Source organism: Talpa europaea (assembly GCF_964194135.1).
Source record: "Talpa europaea genome assembly, chromosome: 7".
Taxonomy (NCBI): domain Eukaryota; kingdom Metazoa; phylum Chordata; class Mammalia; order Eulipotyphla; family Talpidae; genus Talpa; species Talpa europaea.
In genome coordinates this window covers 61,273,296-61,299,606 of record NC_140074.1, presented here as the reverse complement: position 1 = coordinate 61,299,606, position 26,311 = coordinate 61,273,296, and the positions used below count along the sequence as shown (strand labels likewise).

The 26,311-nt window shown below is 42.5% G+C and overlaps 1 protein-coding gene across 4 annotated transcripts in view; it reads right to left on the bottom strand.

The window, feature by feature from the left end:
• Positions 1-26,311, bottom strand: part of PALM2AKAP2 (PALM2 and AKAP2 fusion) — a gene marked incomplete at both ends in the record, with an annotated part of 293,410 nt that overhangs the window by 227,143 nt on the left and 39,956 nt on the right. For all 4 annotated transcript variants that reach the window (XM_084238937.1, XM_084238938.1, XM_084238939.1 and 1 more), the window contains one exon: positions 5,777-5,857. In XM_084238937.1, the coding sequence (XP_084095063.1) occupies positions 5,777-5,857 (81 nt within the window). The remainder of the gene's footprint in view (positions 1-5,776; positions 5,858-26,311) is intronic.

Here is a 26,311-nt window from a genome sequence, read left to right as displayed (position 1 = left end):
ATCTAAATAACATACACCAAAAAATGTATCACAGCTTACAGGTGCTAAGAACTATCAAGAATTCTTATTTGTCAAGTGGAGGCAGAGAAGGAAAGGGCCGACAGAAAGCTGGCAGCTGGACAAACAGAGCTCTGACAGGGGTAAGACAGAGAGACTCCTAAAGTAAATCTGCTTCATGCTATATGGGCCCTTCCAGCCTTGGAAAACAAAATTAGAACAGAACCTCCTAAATGTCAGTAGACACAAGGACCACCAGGAGATCCACTCGAGGGCTGCACCCGCAGAGATGCTAGTACTGTAAAGTGCAGGGTAGGGCTTGCAATCTGGATTTTAATAAGCTCCAGGTGACATTGTCTTTGAGGCTGTTGGTCCATGGATGGCAATTTGAGCAGATGCAGATGAACCTGCGAATGCACCCAAAAGCCTGAAGAATGCATGAGCATTCCTGCTGGCTGGCCAGACACAGTGATCCAAGATGGAATGCCGTATCCTCTGGGAAACCCGCCTCTCTTCCTGCATCCCCATCTCAGGAACAGTGACTCAATGAAAGTAAGGACTTTCCAAGCTATGTCTTCAGGGTCTGGCACCTAGGGATGGATGCAGGAGCTACTATTGAGTAACTTACCCATGGTCACACATCTAGAAAGTGTGCATTTGATATCTGAAGCCAAAAGGTGCACTCTGCTATCCACCTCTGCTTACCATCAATTAAGAATCTTTTTTTCCCCCTTAAGTAGGATTTACAAAATCACTGGCTGCTACTGACCTACTTCCTAACAGGGACAACCACTTCTAGAATGTCTAACAGCAGATCCTATATGGGTGATCTCTCTCCCACTCACCCCAAGTCCCCCAGAATAGCTGCTGTATCTTTCATTTGTCCACAAAGGCTGGCATGATGACATGAGGATAATAACTGTCAGATGAATGAATTACCAGAAAACTATGCATATGTGATATATACACTGTGTACCCTGACTGCCTGTCCAATATTTTTAATTTTAAGTTGGCTTTTCACACATACTAATAATCAGGAAAAGTCTAAAATGAGTACCAAAGGTTCACAATAGTCAGAGGCACTGTAATATCTTTGCAGCAAGGTTCCTAATACCTTCAGGTTATTCAGAAAATGACCTTGGTGGCTTGACAATAAATATCTCCCAGGGTCACTCTTTAGTCTAATTTTTTTTATTCAGTCTTATCGAAAGGAAAGACTGGTTTTTAAAATATACTGATAATTTTCAATGCTTGTACTAGAAGAAAACTCTATTCAGGGTTCCCAGCTCATATATAAATAATTCAAAGACAGCTTATATATTGAAGATATGGTATTAGCAATTTGATAGTGCTGACTTCGTGACACAAACCTTTATAAATATGACAGTCCCTGAGGAATTCATGTGGCCTTGTATGTTGAGTGCCTACTCTGTGCTGCAGCTTTGAACAGACCAATAAAATAGACAAATCTCTGGTAATCTAACCAAGAGGAAAGAAGGACTATTAAATTTAGTCTGTTCTAGTATATAATGCAGTCATTGATTTATTCTTTTAACTCACATTATCACAAGTCACATAATAAAAACAATAAAAATAAATAATTGTTTCCATGGAATAAAAAGCCAAGACAATTTCTCAAAAGAAGAATAATGATGGTTATTGCCTTATGAAATATTATAATATATTAAAAAGCGAGAGGGATTAAATGAGGATGATATTGGCACAGGAATAGCAGGTTAATGTAATAAAAAAATCTACAAATAGCAGACTTGAGTATAAGTGAAAAATATATATGTGATAAAGAAGGCATTTAAGTCACTGAGGAAAAGGGTGAATTAAGCAATAAATCATGTTGAGACAACTGGCTCACCATTGGTGAAAAATAAAGTTCTATTCCTACCTCACATTTTATAGGAAAATAAATTCTAGATGGATTAATAACATTGAAGTATAGAAGCAGCATGTTAAGAGCTTAGATGGAATGCTCTTTCCAAGGATGATATCAAAGTCAGAAATCATGAAGTAAATGAATGTCAGTTGTGATTTCACAAACAAATTATGAATTTTTGTTTGTTTAGTTCAAAAATCCAACAATTAAAAACCAAAAAGAGGTAAAAGTTAATGTGTTTTGGATACTAATGTTAATATAATTTTATTTTATTCATAGGCTGATGAGGCCTGTGAATAGGGTTATATATCTTAATTTGTAGAAATAAATAGATTGGGGGAAAAGTATAGAAGGATTTACCTCTATGTGGGTTATATAGCTGAGTGGTGAGAATACAGTGGATATATTTTTTTCTTTACATTTTCCTATACTTTTGCAATTACGATATAGCCCTTGCTTCCATAATCAGTAAAAATAATACAGCTATTAAAATTGCTTACTGGTTCCATATGTGACTAGTTCTTGGAAAATTACATCACAAATATCAAATACTAAATATAGCTAAAGATCTTGTAAAAAGAAATCTGAGTTTAATTTGGCCAGAACTTCAAAGTACCCAAAGGTTCCCTAATTATCCGGGGGTGCACACTGGTCCCTCACTGCATTATAGGATTCATTGTCCACATATCCAGCAATCAAACTCTGCTTTGTGTAGTTACTCACTATAAAACCCTATACTGCAGTTAGTAACTATTCATTAAGTATGTAAGTATCAAATTTGCTATCTTGCACTCTATTTATTTGCTTTGAAAAATACTGATTCTATCTAAATAATTCATACCTCATTGCATGAGAAAAAGTATCCACAGACTATTTGATGAGAATTCCATCTTAATAAATATAAAATCTAATTCTAATGCTTTTCCACTTAACTTTGCACTGACTTTTTTTTTTCTAAGAGAGCATCTGGGATTTTGTGAATTGGTGAAATAAATATTAATTACTGATATGTTTCCTAATATTTTCTATTTGAAGGAATTACCAGTAAGCACTGTGGCAGTCTCCACATGGTCTAAATTTTCTGGAGTTTGTGAAAATAAACTTAGGGTAAAAGAGACAGCAATGATGGTAACTGGCATCTCTCTAGACAAATTATTCAACAGGAAATGTTTCATTTGAAGAAACAGTGTCCTGGGGAAATCAGGGTCACAGAGGCAGAATGCCCTGGGCTTCAACCTAGCCCCCCCACCTGCAGCCTCTAAGTTCTTGGGCTGATTACTTGAGCTTGCAAGTTTGTTCCCTGAGCTGTTAGACTGAAGAGTAGTATCTGCTCTGCGGTCAATATTGAGGGGACACATTTAAAGTACCAGGCACATGTTAGACATTCAAAACAATCCTGACTATTATTGAGGATGGACAAGGGGAGGACAAGTCTGCCAGCTGCTGGGAGAAAGCCAGCTGATTGTCCACCCAGAGGCTCTAGAGAAACTATAACCTCAATGAATTTACTCCCATCCAGGGATGAGACTGCCAAGCCGGAAGCTGAATAATGACTCATGCTATTCAAGTTCAGTCAATAGTCAACTGCTTTAAAGGCACCTTTCTGGTGCCTGAAGTGATTCTATCTCTTTATCAGGCACCACTTTTCTTTTACTCAAATAACTCAGTTATTTTGGAGAGGAGAGACTCAGAACTAGAGAGAGAGTTGGAAGGGAAGTTTCTTCTGGGCCACTGAAGCCGATGACTCTTCTGGCCTAACTGCAGACCCCACCTCACCAATGCATAGAAACTGGGCACCTCCCACAGCTGGGGTTTCACTCCAGTGTGGTATCAGATGGGCCATTTTGGGGACCTCTGAGTTTTCCTTTCTCCTTTTCAAGGCTGGCAATCCACCCTCATTCTGTCTACACTAGCCTTGTCCAGAGGGCAGAAAGTTACAATGCATTGGTTTTCACTTATAAAATTACCATCGGTTCCAGTTCTTTCTCTTCCAAACTACAGCAAGATTACCATGGTGAAAGTTCTTAAATAGCCAATCTCATCAACTGTGTGAGAATTTTACCAGGGTAACCATGAAGAACTATCTGATTCCCTTGTTTCCAAGTTCTTGAAGGAGTTGCACTACTTTCCCATGCAATGCTGTCATGTTTATTTTTGTCTCTCTTAACTGGGTAGGTGGATAGCTGGCTAGGTGAGTGCACTGATGTATTCATTGATGAATATATGGATGGATGGATGGATGGATGGATACATGAATCATTAATACACAGGTGAATGGATGCAAAAATGGACAGATAAAACATGAATAGAATGTTTCAATACTGTGCTAGATATCAGCAGTGAATGAGCCCCTGGCATCTTTTTTGGCACTCATAATGAAGAAATGTGTATTACCGGGCCATTGATTCAAAGAATGCAAAAGCAAAGAACCACAGTGAGCTTGAATTCACTGGGGTTTTAGTTCATTTTCATCTCTGATAAGGAGAGAGTTGATTGTACTCTGAGCCAGAGGCTCAGCTCTGCTCAGATTGACCTTGAACAATTCATTCAGTTCTGGAAAGTGTTTTAAAGCCTCCCTCTCTGTAAGAAGAGGATACTAATCTCAGCCCTCAACCCTCCTCCAGGAATGTTGTAAGACAAGAGCAACAGCATATGGGATATGGCACAACCTCCTACAAAGAAAGCTCCATGAGAATTTACATGATGAGCAGAGAGAAACAGGCAACAGTCTCAGTGTTCTGCTGCTTTTCTTCCTTTTTAAATGCACTTCTCTGGTTAAAGTTAATGGAAACAGATAAATACGCTAAGCAGATTTAGGTCATACTGTTATTTGAGACCTGTAGTTGGCTTGCTGATGATTCACATTTTGAGGATTCATTTAGCACAATTCAGTCCTCTACAGAATAACAGGAAAGACAACCATAAAGATTCACCATGTTTTAGGAAAAAAGTCCAGATAATGCCAGCCCTCTGATCAATGCATTCCATATGTGTAATGTTGCAGCAACTTGAGGTGAGCGGGAGGCTCTCCTCAAAATGCCCAGGAGCAGTGGAAGGTGAAAGCGGCTCCTGGCTGGCCACTGGGATGTGATCACATTATTCCTGAGCCTGCAGAAAGCAACATTTTGCAACCAGTAGAGCCCTTGGGACAGTGACAGAGCTTTCTCTTGGGCTGTAATCAATTACCATGCTCAAGTGTATTATGTTTTAAAGAAAAATAAATCAACATTCTCTGTCTCTCTCTGTCTCTCTGTATCTCTCTCTCCCTGTTCCTCCTTCTCTTTCTCTCCCCCCACCCAGTAATGGAGCCACAACCAACACAAACAATTTCAGTGCTGCCTTTGACCAACTGCTCATTCTAATAAAACACTGGTTAAGTACAAACAAAGCAAATGAATAATCTAAAATACCCAGGATTGAGCTTTTACCAGATCAATATGCTTTTATCTCCCTTTCTCCATATTCAGAAAGAAAATATTATTTTGACTTAAAAAAGAACACTATGCTCAATGTATTTATTGGAGCCTCTGGAAACACACTCACACACCTATGCACCAGAGACCCAGCCCTGAAACACTGCCTCACCCACCATGTGGAAATCCTCACCCAATTTCTATATATAACCATCACACTTCTCATGCACATGCCACCCCCCACACCCGGTCCACATGCACATTATAATCTTATCATGCTTTCAGAAATTGGAATGCTGTAACAATGCCCTGGATTTGAGAAATTCACAAGAAAAGCCAAGAGATGGTTTCCCAATTGAATGAAAAGGGGCTAGTTCAGCTGGCGGAGCGCCTTCACACCAGGGCAGGCTCTGCCCAGCTCTCTGGAGTGTGATCTGCATGTCTAATAATGGAACAGGTCCGCGGATCAGCCACTTACCTTGGAATGCTGCAGCAGAAGTATCTGCTCGTCAAGCTCTTGCCGCTTGCCTTCTATTTCAGTCTGCCTCTTTCTTTTTTCCTTGAAAATAAAGAGAGAGCGCTATAAGAGTGGGTGGGTGTTGGTTCCAGGAATTTTAAGACAGAAAGCAGCAGCAGCAGCAGCAGCAGCAACAGCAGCAACAGCAGCAACAGCAGCAGCAGCAGCAGCAGCAGCACACATCTGCACAGACACTTCCAGAGATGCTGGGCACATACGCAGTGTCACCTGCCTTTCTGGCTCTGGGTGTGTTGCAAGCAGCAGCATTCTCCTAACATGTCTGCTGTATGCTCGGTGAGTGGGAGAGATTCTCTTCACTCAGCCAAGCTGCAACAATTTAATCCAGAAGGAAAAGCGACTTCTACATATACACACAGGCTCTCGCATGTGTGCACACACACTCACACACACACACACAGAGTAATATTCTGTTTGGTGTTAATTTGGAGACAAAGAATAAAACTGTCTCAATTGAAAAGACAGTTGCTGTAAACTGCAAAATATGAGAGAATTAAAGAGTGGGAAATTCTAGGGTTAGATCTCTTTCATCCAAACCATCTATATAATGATTTCACAACAAATAGAATGCATTTAATACCATTGAACTATACACTTAAAAATGGTTAAGATAGTAAAGTTTGTTATATGTATTTTACCACAATAAAAAAATGGAAAAATATTTTTAAAAATCATGTATTGGCATAAATAATACAACACAATTTCATATTTTGTAGGACAAATCATCCATCAGATATACCAAACAATGCAAGGTGGACTGCTATCCTTTGCCTTGACGGGAGCGTTTCATGTGGGTGGGGCTTGCTGAGGTCATGATAAAGATGAAGCCTGGAGCTGGGTCTAGCTCTGTCTGGGTCTAGCTACCACGTCTACCATTTGCTACCTGAACAACTCCCTGGATCTAAAGTCTCTTTGTCCATAAAAAGGAATTAATAACTGTACCTAGACCATGCATGTATGGGGAACTAGATAAAATGAGATGACATATGTAAAAGACCCAGAACAACGCCTGGCACATAGTAAATGCTCAATAAGTGCTATTTACTTTCTTTTAGGTATGCCTCAAAAGTGATTTCAGAGGGATGTAATCCCCCTTTATTCACAGTATAACCTTTTCATTGGCATGCACATATCACACTTTTCTTCTTCATGCTTCTCAAATGTAGACAATAAGTAAATCAATGTGATTAATTTAAGAACAGGGCTGCCCCTATGATACCTTACTTGTTTAATGCTTTCTTTCTAAAGTACACTGGCTTGGTTTCCTGAGACGTTTACCGCACTGAATTAGTTCCCTTTACTCACATACTCAGGGAGAAACTTTTTAGGCAAGACATAACAGTATTTTCCAATGCAAAGTTAAATGCTAGAGAAGACACTAATACTAAAGTCAGCTCTGTGTTAACAGGAGCTTTTCTTTTATGGTCTCCTGAGGACACTAAGCATAGGCTTGCAAAACGACTATTCAAGTCAACAGTAATCTGCTTTATCCCCAAATTTTTCTTTGCAATAGAATTTTAAGAAAGATTAGCCTATAATTTCAAGTTATTGGATAATATTCAAGTCAGAGATATAATCTTTCTGCTAAAGTGAGGCCTGTGGATTTTTGGAACAAACCATTTATCAAAGAATGCCAACCAATGGTGCATAACTGTATTGTTTAATCCCAGAGTATGTCCAAGAACATACTGCATAAGACTGTAAACAGGATAAGTGAGGTCTAGTGAGGGGAGCCCATATATCCAACATCCCAGAAACAAGAACCTCCTCTATATTCTAGAAATTTCCAACAGGAGGTTTACTGGACTTTTTCATTCCCCATTTGCTGTTGAGATATGCGGTTGTCCTACATTTAAATACAGAATCAAGATGTAGTACATGATATGTTAATGACTCAGTATTCCCCAGAACGCTAATTGAATGCTATGTTTGCTGTATACTGAATGTGTTCCCCAAAATCCATACATTGAAACCTAATTATTAATGTGATGTTATTAAAAGAGGGGTCCTTGGGAGGAGATCAGGTCATGAGGATGTAGCCCTCCTTTATGGATGGGTTTAGTGCCCTTACAAAAGAAACCACAGAGAGCTCCCTCTCTCCCCTTCCATCTTGAGAAGGCACAGTGAGAAGATGAAAGCATTGCGGATCTTTCTACATTACCTCTTTGAGCACTTTAGCTCTTGATACAGTTAACGATTCACAGAGCTCCCTCTTACTAAGCTATGGGCTTCACAAGGACAACGGTTGTGGCTGATGTATTTAAGCCCAGGCACTGTATGGTGAACACATGTGAGAGGTACTTGGTAACTATTTCTAAGTGACATGCTTGCCTCCGCTCATCGTATTTCTGTTTGTTCATATCCTTCATTCAAAGGCATTATAAAACTGTCCTCTTTATTTCAATAGCAATAAAATATATTATTGAAAAAGCATTAGCTATCAGTCTACAAAACCAGAGTGCCTTTCTGGTGCAGACATTAGCTCACATGGACTAGATAGATCATGGTTAATATGCATATAAGAGAAGAGTTGGAAAAGCTAATTCTGGGAAAGAATCACAAAAAGTTCATTCTGGGGAGGAAGACTGGGGGAAGTGGAAATTCCAGAGAAAGCATAATGAGCTGACAGTAGCAAATCATTCAGGGGGAACATGTCTCAAGAGACATCTGGAAGGAAACAATCTCAATCCACTAGGAAGATGTCCAGATTCCTCCACTATCTGGGAAGCCTAGCAAGTCACTTTGATTCTTTGTGTAAATTACATGTTTTCCTTGCAAGTATTTTCTGGAAGTACTGCAATATTAGGAAACTATAAACCTTTAGCATAGTAAAAGCACCCTATAAACAGAGCATGCTCTATTCAAAGATGTTAGTAAGTGTGAGGGAAAGAAGGATTAAAAGTAGTCAGGGAAGCCTATCTTCACCCTTGTGCAGCTTCAGACAGACCCCCTCTTCTCTCCTGCTGCCTGAGCTGCCACAGGGTAACGGGAATACAAAATGGTGACTAGGGCAGGGATCCTAAGTGAGCCTGCAAGAAACAGGGAGAGAGAGGAAGAGGCTCAACAGGAAGCACAGTAAGAAGCAAAGGTATGGTGTTTCCTCCGCTGAGGCCCATTTCCAACTTGTACTGCTACTGATGGCCCCAGAACCCAGCAGCGGGAAGGCACCAGGAGACCCACTCGAGGAACTGTTGCCATCAAGATATCCCAGAATTTAGATAGCCCAGTTTTTCACTGAATCCTCTGAACACTTTGAGGCAGGTGCCTTTATTATCCCCACTTTATGGATGAGAAGAGAGAAAAGTCAGCTAGAATGAGTAAACATGTCCAAGGCCATAATCTAGGAAGTGATCAAGCAGGGGCTGAAGCCCAGATAGTTTGACTTCATGGTGCTTAATCACAGAGACATGTTTGGGCTATTAACATTTGTTTAGATTTGAGTGAACTCCAGGCAGGACACATGAAACATATACCCATGCCCTTTTCATGTGCATATGCCAAAAACCTTCCAGGACAAATGAGATGTTGAAAAGGCAAGACATTCTGATGTCAAATCTCTCCAACCCCTCAAACAGAAGGCCACTTACAAAATCTGATAGCATTTCCTAATTCCAAACGGAAATAGATTGAGTCTGGGTTGGAACCTTTAGCAGTACTGAAGGTGAACCAATAACTGCATTTACTTCAAAGCTGGTAGGAGACATTTCCAAGGGATTGAATCAGCTAATAAGAACAACTGCAAAATATTTCCCTCCCATTTACACTTTTTAGGGTAGTGCTGGGAAATCTCCCAATTTATCACACTGGACTCACAAATAGACAAGAGTCTAAAAATCCAGGGCTGCTAAATATAAGAACTGATTGCTCTAAAATTAGTTGACAGTAAGAGTATGGGGCAGAGGCACCTCTAGATTGATTGTGCAATCCTAGGAGCCTGAGTGAGGTCTGCAGGAATATCCCTCTTCAGGAAGCAGGAGTGAGCACTACATGGAACTCACACTGAGCAGCTTTTCCCACCAGCTCCTCTCAGGCCTTGTGCAGCAGAGGACTGGGGTGCCACCATAGTTGTGGTCATTGGAAATACAAAGAAAAATAGCATGCACAAAAAAGAGAAAGAGATCTCAACATGCACATCCTGATGACAGCCAAGGAACACAAACTCCAAGAAATCAGCATAATTCCAAACACAGACATACACACCTTCTCTGACTGTTGTCAATAGTGTTTTTTTGTATTTTTTTAAAAAAGATTTATTTATTTATTTATACAAGCACTGGGGTACAGTCAGAAGAGCGGGAGGGTGAGAGAATTCACCAGAGCCAGAGCAGGGAGCAGAGCAGGCAGACTGACAAAGTACACTGCTGAGGGGAGCAGCAGGTGGCAGGAGAGGTCTGCGAGCCATGTGGGACCCTCACCCGGTGGCCGGGGATTGAACCGATGCTGCAGAGGCTGCGGGCAGCTTCGCAACCCAGCGCTCAACCGCTGCGCCACCGAGGAGGCCCTGTCAATAGTGTTTTGATTGTTTCATTAGATGCCAGTATCTGGGGAAGTTCTGTCTCTGTCTCTGTCTCTATCTCCTGGAAATCAACTAGCCCCAATAGATACAACATTTAAAAAATATAAATCTAATTCATAAATGTGCATGGTGAAAAAATTCAAACAATATACAAAGAAGTGAAATGAACAGCTGACTCTCCATCAACTCTCCATCAACTCCCTTCCTTTAGGTTTTAAAAGCATCTACTCAAGAAAAAAATTACAAATACACCAACATATCCATAAGGATCTTTGATTCTTTCACATAAAAGGAATTACACCATATACTTCCTGCTTTTTGGCTTCTTACTCAGTGAGGTGTCAGATTTTTCTCTATCAAACATGGATTCTTTGCAATCACATTTTTTTTTAATTGTTGATGGTAGTTCAGAGAGGTAGCTTATTTTGTTTTACCAGTGTGCTGCTGGTAGATTATTGGGTGGTTCCCAGTGTCTCACCTACTACTATAAATGATTCTTGCAATGGTTCTTTCTCTACAGACATCGCAGATACATTTTTGTGACTATATCCATAGGGTACATTTCCAACAGTAGAAGTGTTAAAGGATTTGGGCATTTAAGACTTTGATAGGATTAAATTGCCCTCCAAAAATATTCTGTATTCTCTCTCTCTCTCTCTCTCTCTCTCTCTCTCTCTCTCTCTCTCTATCCAAACACTGGGTATAGTCAGAAGCGTGGGAGGGTGAGAGAATTCACCAGAGGCAGAGCAGGGAACAGAACAGGCAGACCAACGAAATACACTGCTGAGGGGAGCAGCGGGAGGCAGGAGAGGTCTGTCGCGCCATGCGGGACCCTCGCTGGTGGCTGGGGATCGAACCGGCGCTGCAGAGGCTGTGGACAGTTTCACAGCCCAGCACTCAACCGCTGCACCACTAGGGGAGGCCCATATTCTGTATTTTAAATGATATAAATACAAGTACCAAATAGGACTCAAATAGCTAATTAGCATTTGACAGTCTTTCCCATTAATAGCCATAATCCAAGTGGGCCATGGGGATTTTAAAGGAAAGAAAATATCTATCACTTTGTTAATAACTAACTGCAGCTATTCTTAAAACATACGTGGGTAATCTGTCCTTATCATAGACTATTTCTCTGTATTTTCAGGTTAAAAAGATGCCTTTCAGGTTTTAAAAATAATAACTTGCTATTTGTGAGCAGAAGTTCATTATGACTGAATTTGTTTTCTAGAAGGAATCAAATTTGTACCTCTTTTCTTTGCACTGTTAATGTTAGAATGATCACATAGCTAAGTCGTGCTTACTATTCTATAATGAAAGAGGGTTATTTCTTCTGCTGCTGCTGTTGTACTACATGGTTTAAAGTACAAAATCTTCATCTACCAATACAATTTCTAGATACACTCAGGCAATGTAAAAAAATGAGAAAGTACAGTGACAATCTGATTTTAGGAAAAGGACTTTAAACATAAAGTACAGAAAGAAGCCTCAACATGCATACTGACTGCAGTTCACCATATAAAATTTAAAACTGATTTATATGATCCTAACTAACCCTAACAACTCAAAGGTAAGTGTCAATCAGAGAATTATTTGCAATACTTTTGTCAAAATGCTATGATTTTTAATAAACCAAGAGTTCTTATAAATCAATGGGAATTTGTACAGGATATAGGAATAGTTTCATATAAGATATAGGGAAATCTTAGATACAATAGTTCCATATAAAATATAGGGAAATGAATGGCAATATTAATGACCAAAGAAATGTAAATGAAGCACTGAGATGCCATTTTCCATCACCAATGAAATATACTCTCCCTATTCCCACACACATTGTGTATTTTAATACAGTATTTGAGGCCCTATCTATGGATCTCCAGAAAGTCCAATAAGAGCAAGAATCTACACCAAGTTCAAAGAAGCCAATCCCAATCTTTTGAATTAATGTTTTTGTGTCCTTTGGGCAAATACCTAGGAGTAGAATTGCTGGATCATATGGAAGCTCCATCTTTAGCAGGTTGAGGAATCTCCATACAGCTTTCCATAGTGGTTGGATCAGTTTGCCCTTCCACCAGCAGTGCAGGAGAGTTCCTTTTTCTTCGCCAACATCTGTTGTTGCTAGTTTTTTTAATATGTGCCATTCTCACTGTGTGAGATGGTATCTCACTGTAGTTTTGATTTGCATTTTCCTGATTACAAGTGATGTTGAACATTTTTTCATATGCCTGTTGACCATTTGCATTTCCCTTTTGGAGAAGTTCTTTGTAGCTCTTCTGCCCAATTTTTTTTTAAGATTTATTTATTTATTTATACAAGCACTGGATACAGTCAGAAGCACAGGAGGGTGAGAGAATTCACCAGAGCCAGAGCAGGGAGCAGAACAGACAGACTGACGAAGTACACTGCTGAGGGGAGCAGCGGGCACAGCAGGATAGGTCTGCGTGCCATGTGGGACCCTCGCTGGTGGCCGGGAATCGAACTGGCACTGCAGAGGCTGCAGGCAGCTGCGCCACCAGGGAGGCCCACTTCTGCCCATTTTTTGACTGTATTATATATTTTGTTTTTCTTTGTTTTTCTTTTTTTTTAAAAAAAAAAGATTTATTTATTTATGCATACAAGAGCTGGGGCACAGGCCAGAGATGAGGTGGTGGGAGATGGGGAGAGTGAGAGGATCCACCAGAGACAGAGTGGGGAACAGAACAGGCAGACTGACTGAAATACACTGCTGAGGGGAGCAGCAGGCGAGACAGGAGAGGTCCACCTCACCATGTGGGTTTCTCTCTGGCCAGCTGGGGATTGAACTCATGCTGCAGAGGCTGTGGACAGCTTCATAGTGCAGTGCTTAACCCCTTGCACCACGAGGGAGGCCCTATTTACTTTGTTTTTGTTGAGTCTCACCAGCTCTTTGTAGATTTTTGTGATCAGTCCGTTATAATTAGTGTTGTGTGCAAAAATTTTCTCCCAATTGGTGGGGTGTCGCTTTGTTTTGGTTACTGTCTCTTTTGCTGCATAGAAGTTCTTTAATTTGATGTAGTCCCAGCTGTTTATCTTTGCCTTCAATATCACTTCTTTGGGTGATGTGTCTTTAAAGATGATACTGATGTGTATGTCATGTAGTGTTTTGCCTATATTTCCTTTTATATATTTTATGATTTCAGGTCTTATGTCTAGTTCTTTAATCCATTTTGAGTTGGTTTTTGTGCATGGTGTGAGGTAGTAGTCAAACTTCATTCTTTTGCATGTAGCGACTTAGTTTTCCCAGCTCCATTTTTTTTTTTAATATTCACCAGAGAAAGGTTTTTTTTTTTTAATTTTTTTTATTTATACAAGAGCCAGGGTGTAGATCAGATGTGCGAGAGGGTGAGAGGATTCACCAGAGACAGAGCGGGGAACAGAACAGGCAGACTGACGAAATGCACTGCTGAGGGGGGCAGCAGATGAGACAGGAGAGGTCTGCTTGTCATGTGCATTGCTCTGAGGCCAGCAGGGATCGAACCAGCACTGCAGAGGCTGCAGACAGCTTCACAGCGCTGCGCTCAACCGCCTGTGCCACCAGGGAGGCCCTTCCCAGCACCATTTATTGAACAAACTTTCTTCGCTCCATTGCATATTTTTTGCTCCTTTGTCAAAGATTAGTTGACCGTAAATCTGTGAGTTTATGTCCGGATTTTCTATTCAGTTCCATTGGTCCATGTGTCTGTTCTTGTTCTAATAATATGCAGATTATTATGGCTTTGTAGTATAGTTTGAAGTCTGGGAGTGTGATACCTCCATTTCCTTCTTTTTTTTTCAGGAGAGCTTTGGCTATTCCGGGTTTTTGGTGGCTCCATATGAATTTCATCAATATTTGTTCTATTTCTTTGAAGAATGCCATTGAAATAGCATTGAATCTGAAAATTGCTTTTGGTAGGATGGCCATTTTGATAATATTAATTCTTCCAACCCATGAGCAGGGCATGTCGTTCCATTTCTTTGAGTCTTCTATTTCTTTTAAAACTTCTTCTATAGTTTTCTTTGTATAGGTCCTTTACCTCTTCTTAATGAAGTCAGTTGAAAAGCAAAGAGCATGTCTAGATGATCTCACTTTTAAAAGACAAAAACAACAGGTATAGAATGGGGCATGTGCAGTTGTATGGGGGAATATAAAAATAAAATTTATTATTTAATAAAAAAAAAGAAAACAGTAGAAAGATATATATTGAAATGTCAGAGGTTTTAATGTCCATCCATGTGATTTGGGTGATTTGTGAGGTGCTGTCACTGTTAAACATCAAGAATCGATAATTGTGAAAAGCTACAAAGCACTTACACACATCAACTCATCCACCCAAGTCTCAACGGGAGGAGACAGAACATATTACCCTTCAGTTACAGATAAAGCCATTGAGGTACAGAGAGGCCAGGTAACTTGCCCCAAGGCCAGATTTAAGTGGCAGGCCAGAATTCATACCTGGCACTCTGGCTTTGTGTTGATAACCACTATGTTGTACTTGTTTATGTGAAATCAGGTATGTGTATGTCTTGACTTCAGTAGTCACCTTGCCTCCTGTGGTCAGTTCTTAGAGAGCTGTTGGTTGCCATAATGTATTATCACAGCATTTTCAGAAAGTGAGGGTCACACAACTTTTACCCACTACTAGAAGTGACCCAGTTAAAGTACTTAGCCCTTTAGTTTTAGGGTGTCAGAACTAGCCATCAGGCAATGACCTGCTAATTTAGGTATTGATTATTCTCAATCCCTTGGGTCCAGGCTGTTCAGAAGCAGATCATAAGATAGCAGGGAAACTTCAAATCTAGTGGTGTGATTATATTCATCTGGCTGTCACCTGATCATGATGGTGAAGTTCAGGAGATGTCTGCCATCATCTTTAGGCAAGCAGATTTCTGTTCAGCATCAGCCAAGGGTGGAAAGCAATCCTCTCATGTTCTGCCTCTCTGCAGCGCTGGTCCACTCAAGCTGTCTCTGGAGGTCCCAGGAGGTTCATATTGAGCTTTGGATTCTCCTCTGCTATCACTCTCATGGACAGCTTCTTTCCCTGCAGCTGCCTGTTGGGACAGCCCCAAGGGCTATCTTATTCTGCGAACCTTCTCAAGTGGCAGAAACAAGCCCATCTCCAAGAGGGAAGTGTTTGCCATGCTGTTGTGTTCCTGCTCTCCTTTCTCTTGTTAGGATATGCCAACCAAAGGCTGTGCTCCAATTTTCTGCCAGTCTTTTTCTATGTTCCAGATTCCAGTTGGGACAAGCAAGAATTTTCTGGCAAGGGTCTTCCCTTAAAAGACTTCAAGCCGATAGTTGGTGGAAACTCCTTATAAAACATAGCTTTACTATACAGGATAAAAAAGAAGGGACTGGGCGTTTCCATTTTCCCCCATTCTCCTACTTGAGTCCTCCCTGCTTCTGAGAGGACATAATTTGATTCATCATACTGGAGACACCTGAAGTGGTCCCTCCACAGGAGGGGATCCGTCCCTGCTTCCAAAGCACAAGTCCACGGGAGTGGATCTGTGTAGCATCCTCTTCCGCCTGAGCGATGGAGCAGTGAGCTGGTGAGGTGCTCTCCCACTTGATCTCTTTTCCCCCACACAGCAGTGGTCATCACATCACGTCAGGAGTGCTTTCTTGTAGTTCAGGAAAGGAGCACTTTTCCCCAAGCCAGATAACCAGAGATTTTTCATGGGAGGGAAAGAAGGTAAGATGGGTTTCTTGCTAAGTGTGGCTCAGAATAAAGTGGTACTTTGCTGTCACAGTCATCAACCCCCCTATGTCTATCTCCTTCAGAAACCCTCCAGAGTTAAGGCTGCTGTCTGGGGTGATATTTGAGATTTCTGGCTATGAATACCATGTAAGTGGTGCCCTGACATCATTATTCTAGTGTCAGAATTCCAGTCTCATCCAGTTCCTCACATGCATGAGTTGGCCGATGCCTCCATGCCTTGCCCTTAATTCTCCTCAGAGAGTATGGCCCTAGATGACCATTAAGATCACCTGAGGAACATTAAAAAGCACCAAGCCCAGCCCCACCTCCAGAGACTTCCATCCTATTGGTCTGGGCTTTGGAGGCTATAAATGCTCCCAGCGAGTTTTAATACAAGCCAAGGTGGAAAGTCATTGGGCACATGTGGCAAGCTCTCAACCCAGGCTGACAACCTGGATCTGTTTGCCTGGAATGTAAAACCACCTCAGCCGGCCTGAGCTCTTTCCTCATCAGTCTGAAATCGCAATTTGGTTAAATTTTGTTAGAAGACTCTGCCCCGGGTCAGTCACTTTTCTGTTTTTGCAGTTGAATCTCTGCTTTCTTTGCTCTTCATAGTCTGGGTTTCAGCCAAATGTCGATGGGATTTTTGACACTTAGTTTGTACATGGCCCTCAAGAGTCAATGCCGCTCCTTCACTGCAATAGTTACCATCGTTGCAAGCTAATATCTGTTTCCTCTTCCCTTCTTGTGAGGCTCCTTCTCGTAGGATTAGTTTAGGTTACTATTTTCTTTCCCAGAATATGGGTGATAGACCATGGCAGGAGGGACATGGTAGGAGTTTGGTTATACAAACACTGGTCTAAGGTAAACAAGATTTGCGCTTTAAAATTTTGTTTAAATGCCTCAAGAGTACAATAACTTTCAAAATTAAAACGGCAACAACAACAACAACAAAAAACAGCAGCTAAGGAAAAGATCATCCCTGAGAATGAGTTGCTTCTATGCAGGCTCCACTGACAACATCTGCTAAGTAGAGAAAGAGCAGCAGATCTGGCCTAAGCAGGCCCACAGCCGCCTACTCACTGCAGGAAAGGGGATCCCTCATAGACCTTCAAAGCCCCCCAGGACTCCCTGCTCCATCTCATTCAGTGGTTGATGGCCCTCTGAGACATGGGAGGGACTCAGGTCTAGTGAGAATCTGGGAGGCCCATGTGTCTCTCTGAAACTGGCTCAGCCTCCTTAGGGGCACCCTATGCAGAAAGAGCAAGGGGACTCTTCTATCCTTTACTTTGCTCTGGAACTTTCCATGCTCTTTATTAGTACTTATTTCAGGCAAGTTCTTGATCAGGGTGAAGACTGAAGAAACCATGCTGAGATCTGATAAAGGTTTGATTTAATGAAAAGTCTAAAAAAAAGTACAAAAATGGGAAATCACAAACCTGGCAAGTGGCAGGCTTCTTCCCACCTCTATCATCATGTTTCTACTTCTCATTTGCTTTTTTAACATAAGAAAGCCAAACATCTTGCAAAAGGAAATGCTACCCAAGAAACACATGAGAACAATCAAGGTGTTGGCAGGACACTATGCCCTTGAGAGGCTCTAAGGGCCAATTCATCCTTTGCCTCTTTTGGTTCCCAGTGGCTGCCAGCACTCCCTGACTTGTGGCTGCAGCAATCCATCTCTGCCTGTGGGTCACCCTGCCTCCTCCTTTTTCATCTGTCATTCTTGTATATCTCTTATAAGGTCACTTGTCATTGGATTAAGATCTACCCGGTTCATCCAGGAGGGGATACTCATCTCAAGATCTTCAACTTAATTATATCTGCAAAAGATTCTTCTTCCACTAAGGTCACATTCACAGTTTCCAGAGATTTTTGCCTATCTTGGGGGGGGGGCATCTTTGGTCTACTACACACAGATGTTACTGATGCAACCTGCTCCCCATTGGCAGCATTTCTGGTAGAACAGAATGCCACGTGCCACCGACCATGAAGAACTTGTGGAAAATGGAAATTGTCCAAAGGACAGAAAGCTGTGGGGCCAACATTCAACAGGCACTATGAATCTGAAAAAGAAAAGCTACATCTGATACATATTATGCTCTTTGGCTGGGAATGCAGCTGCTGCAGAGGAAAAGAAAAGAAATTGTCTATAATTGGTGTATGTCATATTTCTGGAGGAAAGGGGAGAGCACAGGGAGAGGATTCTCACTCAGTGTTATATGGACGTGGATAACACTGTGTCAGGGATTATTTTGTTTAAGTCTCACAACACCAAGAAGAAGGTGGCCATTCACCATCTTTGTAGAGAAAGAAACTAAGGCTCAGATGGGTACACATCCAGGGTGTGGAGGGTGGAAGGAGTGATGCTAAGCCCACACTTCAGCAGCAGTTCTCTGCCCACCTGTGACTATGCAGGTGCTTCTTTATTTTTCTGTCCCTTTTTCTAATAAACCTGCACTTTTAAATATATTTAAAAAAAAAAGCTAAGGCTTCAGGGATATAGGGTAGTGGGGCCTGCTGCATTCTGCTTTCTGACTACATCCTACATCACAAAGCTCGGTGAGGGCTGGCCACCAACTGTGAACTCGGGCAACATAGAAGCACAATGGCCAGAGAGTTCTCATAAGCTGCTGAACTCTCAGCAGTGAGGCTGCCTACCCGCCTCCCTCCGCCCCCTCACCACCTCAAGAGTCTTTTAGAATGGTCTGGACAGCAGTCACGGCACCAATCTGTGCCCACTTCCCTTCCTCGAGAGGAGGCAGGTTCCTGTTATCACAAACTAATCTGGGTACCAGGAGCTTCTCCCCCAGCCCAAGCTGCGGGCATGTTGCTCCCTTCTGGATTTCTCCTTTGCCACAGTTTCTGTGCAGGACTCAGAGAGATCAGAGGCAGGGGACACACTGGCCCATCCTGCCTACCACTTCTTCTCCCACATCCTTCTTTTTCTTCTGATCTCAACTCAAAAGGCACCATCCTGATGCATCTGATCGAATCACCCGTCCCTATACCAGCCCGCTCCATCACATCCATGTATTCCTTGTGTTTTCTTCCTAGGTGCTCTCTACAGTCTAGGATTTTCTGGCTTATATGTTTACTATTCTGTTTGTTTTTAATAGTCTCCTCTCATTACATGGCGCTTCCTGAGTCTGGGAGCTTCTGAATGTCCTGTACTGTATCCTGCCCAGGGTGACGTCTGCTGCCTGGTAAACACTTACTAAATAAATGAGGGCGGGAGGGACACAAACACACACCTGGCAAGTTCTGTTTGTCTCAGGGACGCTGAGCCCAGACAGCACACTCCGCCTGAGGGTGAGTCCTCCCTCAGCACGGCGCAGGAGTTGTAAATCATCGTGGAAAACACTCAGAAGAGTGGGTATTTTCCTTCTCCCTAGGACTGCATTTTTCTTCTCCGTAAGAACAGCTCAGAAAAGAATGCACACACATTTCCTGTGCTCACTGGGGGCCCCTGGCAATGATACTGAGAAATAGCACAAAATTAACAGTCTAACCCATAAACCCTGAAAATCCCTGAATCTAGTTAATAGAGCAATTTTTAGCAAGTTAAGCACTTTTTATGGCTGCCTCGGAACCATCTGGGGAATCCACTGCTCCCTCCCAAATTGTGAAGGGCCTCTATTCCAGCCTCCTGCCGCTGGAGATGCCTTAGTTCAATGACAATCAAAACATTCTCTCTGCACTGACACAGCACACGTTAAGGAAGCAAACGGCTGGGGCCAGCAGCTCCTCGGCTTGCCATTTAGGCACAGGCTCCAAGGGACCCTTGGTTTCCCTTTGGGGGGGATGAGGACAGGCCAGCAGGGGTCCTCAAATGCACTCACGAAAAGGTTGCTGTAAATGACCTGACCTGTAAAGAGCATTCGGGTAAATTATTCATTGTGAATTCTTCTCCATATGGTACGCATAACCCACCCCCATTCCTGACACGTGACAGTGGGGGACAGAACCACTGCCCATGACACAGCATTTCTACAGCAAAGGTGAGATGTGACCATCCTGGAAAAGGTGAGCCGTGACCATCTCGGAAAAGGTGAGCCGTGACCGTGCAGGGAACGGGCACGTCACGTGTGAACCGTGTGAGCTGCCCTCTCGCTGGCATCCGTGTGCACCCCAGGTGGGGCCCCAGGGACAGCAGCATGTCGTGCAGGCTGAGTTTCAAGTGCTGGACACACACACGACTGTGTACACACCCTGCACAAGCACACCTGTCCACAAACCTACACACGACCTTGCCGTATCTGGTTTTAAATACACCTTTATTTGGGGATAATTTTTTATTTATAAAACGCTAAATATAAATTATAATTTATAAAAAAATTTAGATTCATAAAAATTTTACCCATTCAACTTTCCATGATGTCAATCTTGCAGGTCCAGGATGCATTTGCCAAAACGAAGAAGTTCACGTTGATAGGGTGCTGCTAGCGAAACTGCTGCCCTTGGCTTACACCCTTGTTTCCCCCTCAAATGTCTTTTCTCCATTCCAAATCCTACACTGCACTGAGGCACTTCTATTTTGAAGATTTAGGATGGCAAAATCCCTCAATCCCTTACTAAGAGGGCTTTGGAAATAGAGGAAATGGCTCTCAGGCCCACCAGATGCTGACATTTCTCTCTTTTGTCTTTAGTTTACTTCCTTTTGGAAAATAAAAACTGCTTTCCTTTAACCTCTCTAAGTCTTAGTTTGCTAATATGTAAAGTGGAACTAGTAGAAGGACTTACCTCCTGTCATTGTTACAATATCGAAATAATTCTGGAAAATTCCTTAGCAGAAGGCTGGGCAAACTACCTGCTCAGCACATTAACTCCTGCAGTCCAACCAATGAGAGGAGCAACTGCCTTCCTGTTCAGATTCACCAATAAATGAATGGTCACAAGTGAGTTTGAGGAGGAGACCCCAAATCTGAAAAACTGTAGAATCGAGGAACTGGTGTGGTAGTTGAGATAGGCAGCAAATATTTGACGCTGGTGCCTCTTCTTGGCTGTGTCTGGTGGTGGGGTGCCAGCGCCGTGACAACTGTGCAGTGGTGACAGAAGTGGGCACTAATGGGCAGCCAGCTGGCCTGCTCCTGGCTCGGTGTGAACAGCTGTTATGGGGCCAGGCCTTGGGTAGCACAGCCAATTGGTTTGAGAGGTACTTTGTTCCAGAAGTCAAGGCAGCTACTTTCCTTTAACCAGCATGCTCCACTCCAGAACCAGACTCCATTCCAGCAGGAAAGAGCATAGAAGCCAACACTTACTGAATGTGCCCTGTGTGCCAGGCTTCATATATTTTATGTATGTATTATGCATGGTAGTCTACAATTTTTTCCACACACCTTTATGTGTAAAATATTTTGTATTCTCTCTATCATCTGTCTTTCTGTCTCTAAATATAACAGATAAACATAAAATATGTGTGCCACTGAACTAATGTGGACATTATAGAATATGCACAAAATGTGCACTTAAAGCAGATAATTTGTAAAAGAAATCATATGCTACTCTCACTAAAAACTAATAGTACTGTTAATGAGAATAGATGTAAGTATTTAGTTCAAAGAGTCTTCTTGATAATTTTGGGTTTCTTGGGGTCAACCTTTTATCCAGCATGATTAACCTGTCTTTGTTTTTACATCTTAATGGAGTTGTTTTTTTTTCTTTTTTTAAAAAACTCCTTCCCAGGGAAGTTTTAGCTCTACCATTTTAACATTAGTTTTTAATTCATGGTCTCTATTCAAAAACCTTTTTAAAGACACATCTTCAGTTTGGTAAGGTTTGTTAATTTTAAACCAGGTATGCACTCTATGGCCCACGTCACCTGCAGAGATAAACTGTTACAAAACACCACAGAGTGCTGAAGGAGTTGTCAACCCCTTCCACTTCCAGAACTCCACCTTTGTTTTCAGGATCTGCCCAGATCATGAAAAGTATGTGGGTATCAGGGTCAAGCCACATATTAGATATTAGTAAAGCTTCATCTCTTATTCACATCTTATTAAAATAGAGAAGCCAAGATTTTCTACCCCTGTTCCCAAGAACTGCCTGTCCACCCACCCCTGGGGGCATCTGTCTTTGGATTCCTTGGTCCCATTGCTCAGATCTGTCACAACTGCCCTACCGGGTAAGTAACCCCCTTTCACAGGTGAATAGACTGAAGCCCAGAGGATCTGCACATGGATGGTGTTACCCAATGGATACATTTTAAAGTGGATTTAAACCCATGTCTCTTAATGCCAGCTCCAGCCCTCTTTTCATTTTAACCTGTCCTCTCTTTCTGCCTCTGCCACGGGCCTCTCCTCTTTGTCTCACCTATCAGACCACTAGAAATTGAATGTCAGCTCCAAGAGGCCACCACCCTAGCCACAATAGCAGCCCCAGACCTCATGGCGTTGTGGCAGTAGGGCATCTATGTAGAGACCTTTCCTGACACGAAGCAGAAAAGGTTTGTGTGCATAGTGCTGCTTATCGTTGAAGAATTTAAAATCGGGGGGAATCAGACTAAATCCTTAGCTCTGAGAATGAATGAGAAAAGAGATGACTCTAGCAAAGGACAGGTGAGAAGTCAGGTGGGACAGTGTCCCAGAGTCCTGGCTCTAGGTACTGACAGCCTGACTATGGCTCCCAGTTCCACCATACCCCATTCCCAGCTGTGTAATGGGGTGGGCTGGGGTGGGGCTAAGTCTTAATGGCTCACACTGTAAGATGCTAAAACTGTGGGTGTTGCTGAAGATTTAAGAGGTTCTCCTTGGCATCAACACAGCACATGGCATGTGGTTAACATTCAGTAAGCAGAAAGTGATCCTCTGCTTGACTTCCCGGTGTGGGGAGCCCATGCAGCACCGAGAGGCACCTACAAATTGAGGCCTCAGGTGGCCCCTCTGCTCTCCAAGAACCACTGCACTTCCCACCACAAAGTTCAGCCTCAGATTCTGTACAATTTTACAGACGCTGATTAGAAATCACTGGATTTACTCACTAAGGCAACCCCACTAAGGTTCATCCACATGTCACTGGAAAGAAAGAAAACTTCTCTTTTATAGAAAAAAAAGTGATTAAGGTGCTTCTGAAATCCCAGTTGGTTTTTCCCTGCTACAAAGTGACTCTTGGTTGATATTATGTTAACTCACTTGTATATAAAATTCCATGCTGTAAGTTAAATTATAAATTGTGTCATTGTCAAACTGCAGGTTTGCAGCACAGCCAGGAGGGAGCTAGTCACTTAGGGAGGGAGCAGAGCTGCAGATAAAGTGAGGAAGGACTGGGTGGATGCCCCCACCCTAGGGCAGTATCAGCTCACCTGGGGTGTTGAAAATGGCATGGTGGCATTTATTTTCCCGACTGTCACAGTTACTGGGAGGAGGGGGCGTTGGCATTTAGTGTTGGCAGAGCATTGATGCTAACTTCCTGGGATGTGTAGGATCTCTCCGCAGATGAATACTGCCTGCCATATATACTAATCATCCCCAAATGAGTTAGGCCTGGAACATTCCTTGATGCTCAAGGGGATCTTCAAACTAGGTGAGCCCACAGATCAGATGCAGAGACCTTTGGACAGATCCTATGAGGCCAGACTAGCCCGGGTCAGCCCTCTTTTCATGCTTCGTGAACATCTTCATTACATGAAGACACCTTTCTCTGAAGGGCACCTCGGTTAGACTGTGAGCTTTGTGTTAGCACTGAATTCATCTTTGTAAGTACCAGACCAATCCTGGAGCCTACCACACTGAAGGTTCTCAGGCCATGGTTGGAACTTGGTTTTGAAGGGTGAGTCAGTTAATCTTTAGTGGAAGGAAGGCATGACCTGGGCCCCAGCTCTAGCAGGAGAAAGAGCAGAGGGCATCTGTCCCGCAGAGACAGGTGCTGCAGGGATGAAGAAACACCTGGCCTGGAGTAGATCTCAAAGTGCTGTCTGGCTGTCTGTAGCAACTGTTGCCTGGGATTTGACAAATGCACATTCCCAGACCCTGAACGCCTCTCTAGGGATGGGGCTCTGATGTATGCATTTGAACAAGCTCTTACACTTGAGAACCTCAATAAAAGCATGCCAGGTAATCTGTGCCTGAGGAGTGGTTTTGCTGGGATAAAGGAAATTTGGGTCTTGCAAGAGCTCTTTGTCACAACTGCTGAGAAATTTTCTGGATAGAAATTGGTGTTCTTTGAAAGCCTTAAGACATTTTTTTTTTCACTAGGGACATGGAAATTTACTTTGAAATTATATCTGTAGGTATATTTTCCTTAACTTTCAAATAACATTTCCTTTGAAAATGACAACTGAAAAAAAAAAGAAAGAAAATGACAATTGGCCCCGGATTACTGTTTGGCAGGAAAGCAAGAACAGTGTAGCCTTAGAAAAATGAAGTAAGAAGTTCCAAAGAGCTAATAACTGACATCAAGTGAGCACCTAGTGTGAACCCAGCACCGTGCTACAGACTGACACAAACAGCTCATTTCTCCTCACACGGCATCTTCATGAAGTGGGCGTGGTTACCAGCATTTATAGAGCTTAGACACAGTAGCTTACCCATGTTTACACACTAGTGTTGAAAGTGGTGATCTGGTTGACCTGGGACCTGACCTGGCAATGGAGGTTTCTTCCCTCCACCCTCCCCTGTCCTTGGAATAGCCTTCTGCCCCCCATAACCATACTAGAGCTACATCAAGGACACAGCCTTGAGCAGGTAATGTGTTACCAAAACCATCTGGACTACATACGTGACTCTAAATTTTGGCGGGTGGGTATAGATATCTACTTGTCTTGCAGCTGCCCAAGCTGAGCCTTGTACATAAGTTCATTCCCTTGTTCTCAAAGGGCCCACCTATGAATTGGGAGCATCTGCCCCTCTGGTCTCTGCTTGTCTATATGGGGTCAATTTTGAATTTCATCCTAGGGCATTTCTGAGGTTCTGAATCAACAAATACTAAGTGACTGAGCCTGGATGAGAACTCAGGTAGTGAGACTTGCCAAACCTTAATTAAACCTGGGGCATTTCTGGCACTTTCCATGCATTCAATACTGCCCCACACAAGCACACTCTTTATTTGTCCCCTGGAGAGGATCAGGGTCTCACTTCTTCATGCACTGAATCTGCTACACCTGTTCAGCCTTGCCAATTAGTGAGGCTTTCCCTTGTCTCTAAGTGAGGGGAGGTGGGACACCAGAACTGGAACGAAACAGAAAGAATCTGACAGTATTCACCCCAAAAGGAAATATTTACATCCTGGATGGCTTCCAGACTGTGACTTTAGAATTTGTAAAGCTCTACTGCTCAAAAATAATTGGTTTTTTAAATTTAACTGACAGCTCAAGTCACCCAAAACAAGAATGTTTTAGATCATTTTCTCTACAGAGACAAAAACAAGAGGAATTTAGTCATCGAAAAGATAGAGTTATATAGTGACTTAAATAGTCTGCTTATCGGAGAAATGAATTATTTTAAGCATGGTAAAGCTCAATATTTTCCAACGATTATCAGGGGACACCAGGCATATCAATTATAAACAGTGAAGAGGGCATGCATAATTTTAGACTTCTTTATTCTGTTTCTCTAACTGCTTCTGTCACTAACTGTGAGGTAGTACAGCAAAGAGCCCATTGTCTAAAGAGCCAACAAAGGAGATTCCCAAGCCTCTCCCAGGGGACTGGCTCTGCTAGAAATACTTTCATTGTGATTTAGACGTTTTCCAGCTTCATTTACTATGTACCCACACAACAGGACAGAAGATAGCATAAAGGTATCAGCTGGACGCCTATGTTACTTATCAAAAATCACCCAAACAATTTTGTCATTCTTGGGCTAGGGGTTTAAAGATGAGTAAGGCATAGGGCCTCCCCGGTGGCGCAGCGGTTGAGCGCTGGGTTGCGAAGCTGCCCACGGCCTCTGCAGCACCGGTTCGATCCCCGGCTGCTCCCCAGCCACCGGAGGAGGGTCCCACATGGCGCGCAGACCTCTCCTGCTGCCCCCTGCTCCCCTCAGCAGTGTACTTCGGTCCTTCTGCCAGCTCTGCTCCCTGCTCTGGCTCTGGTGAATTCTCTCACCCTCCCACGCTTCTGACTGTACCCAGTGCATGTATAAACAAAACAAACAAACAAATAAATAAATCATAAATAAAAATACATGCCTCTTTAAAAAAAAAAAAAGATGAGTAAGGCATACTCTCTGGACCTGTGTGGAGGGTTCTGACTGGTCAGCGTCCTGACATAAGGTAGAGTTTAGCCACAGAGTGGCACACACTGCTATGGTGGGAGGAAGCAACAGAAGG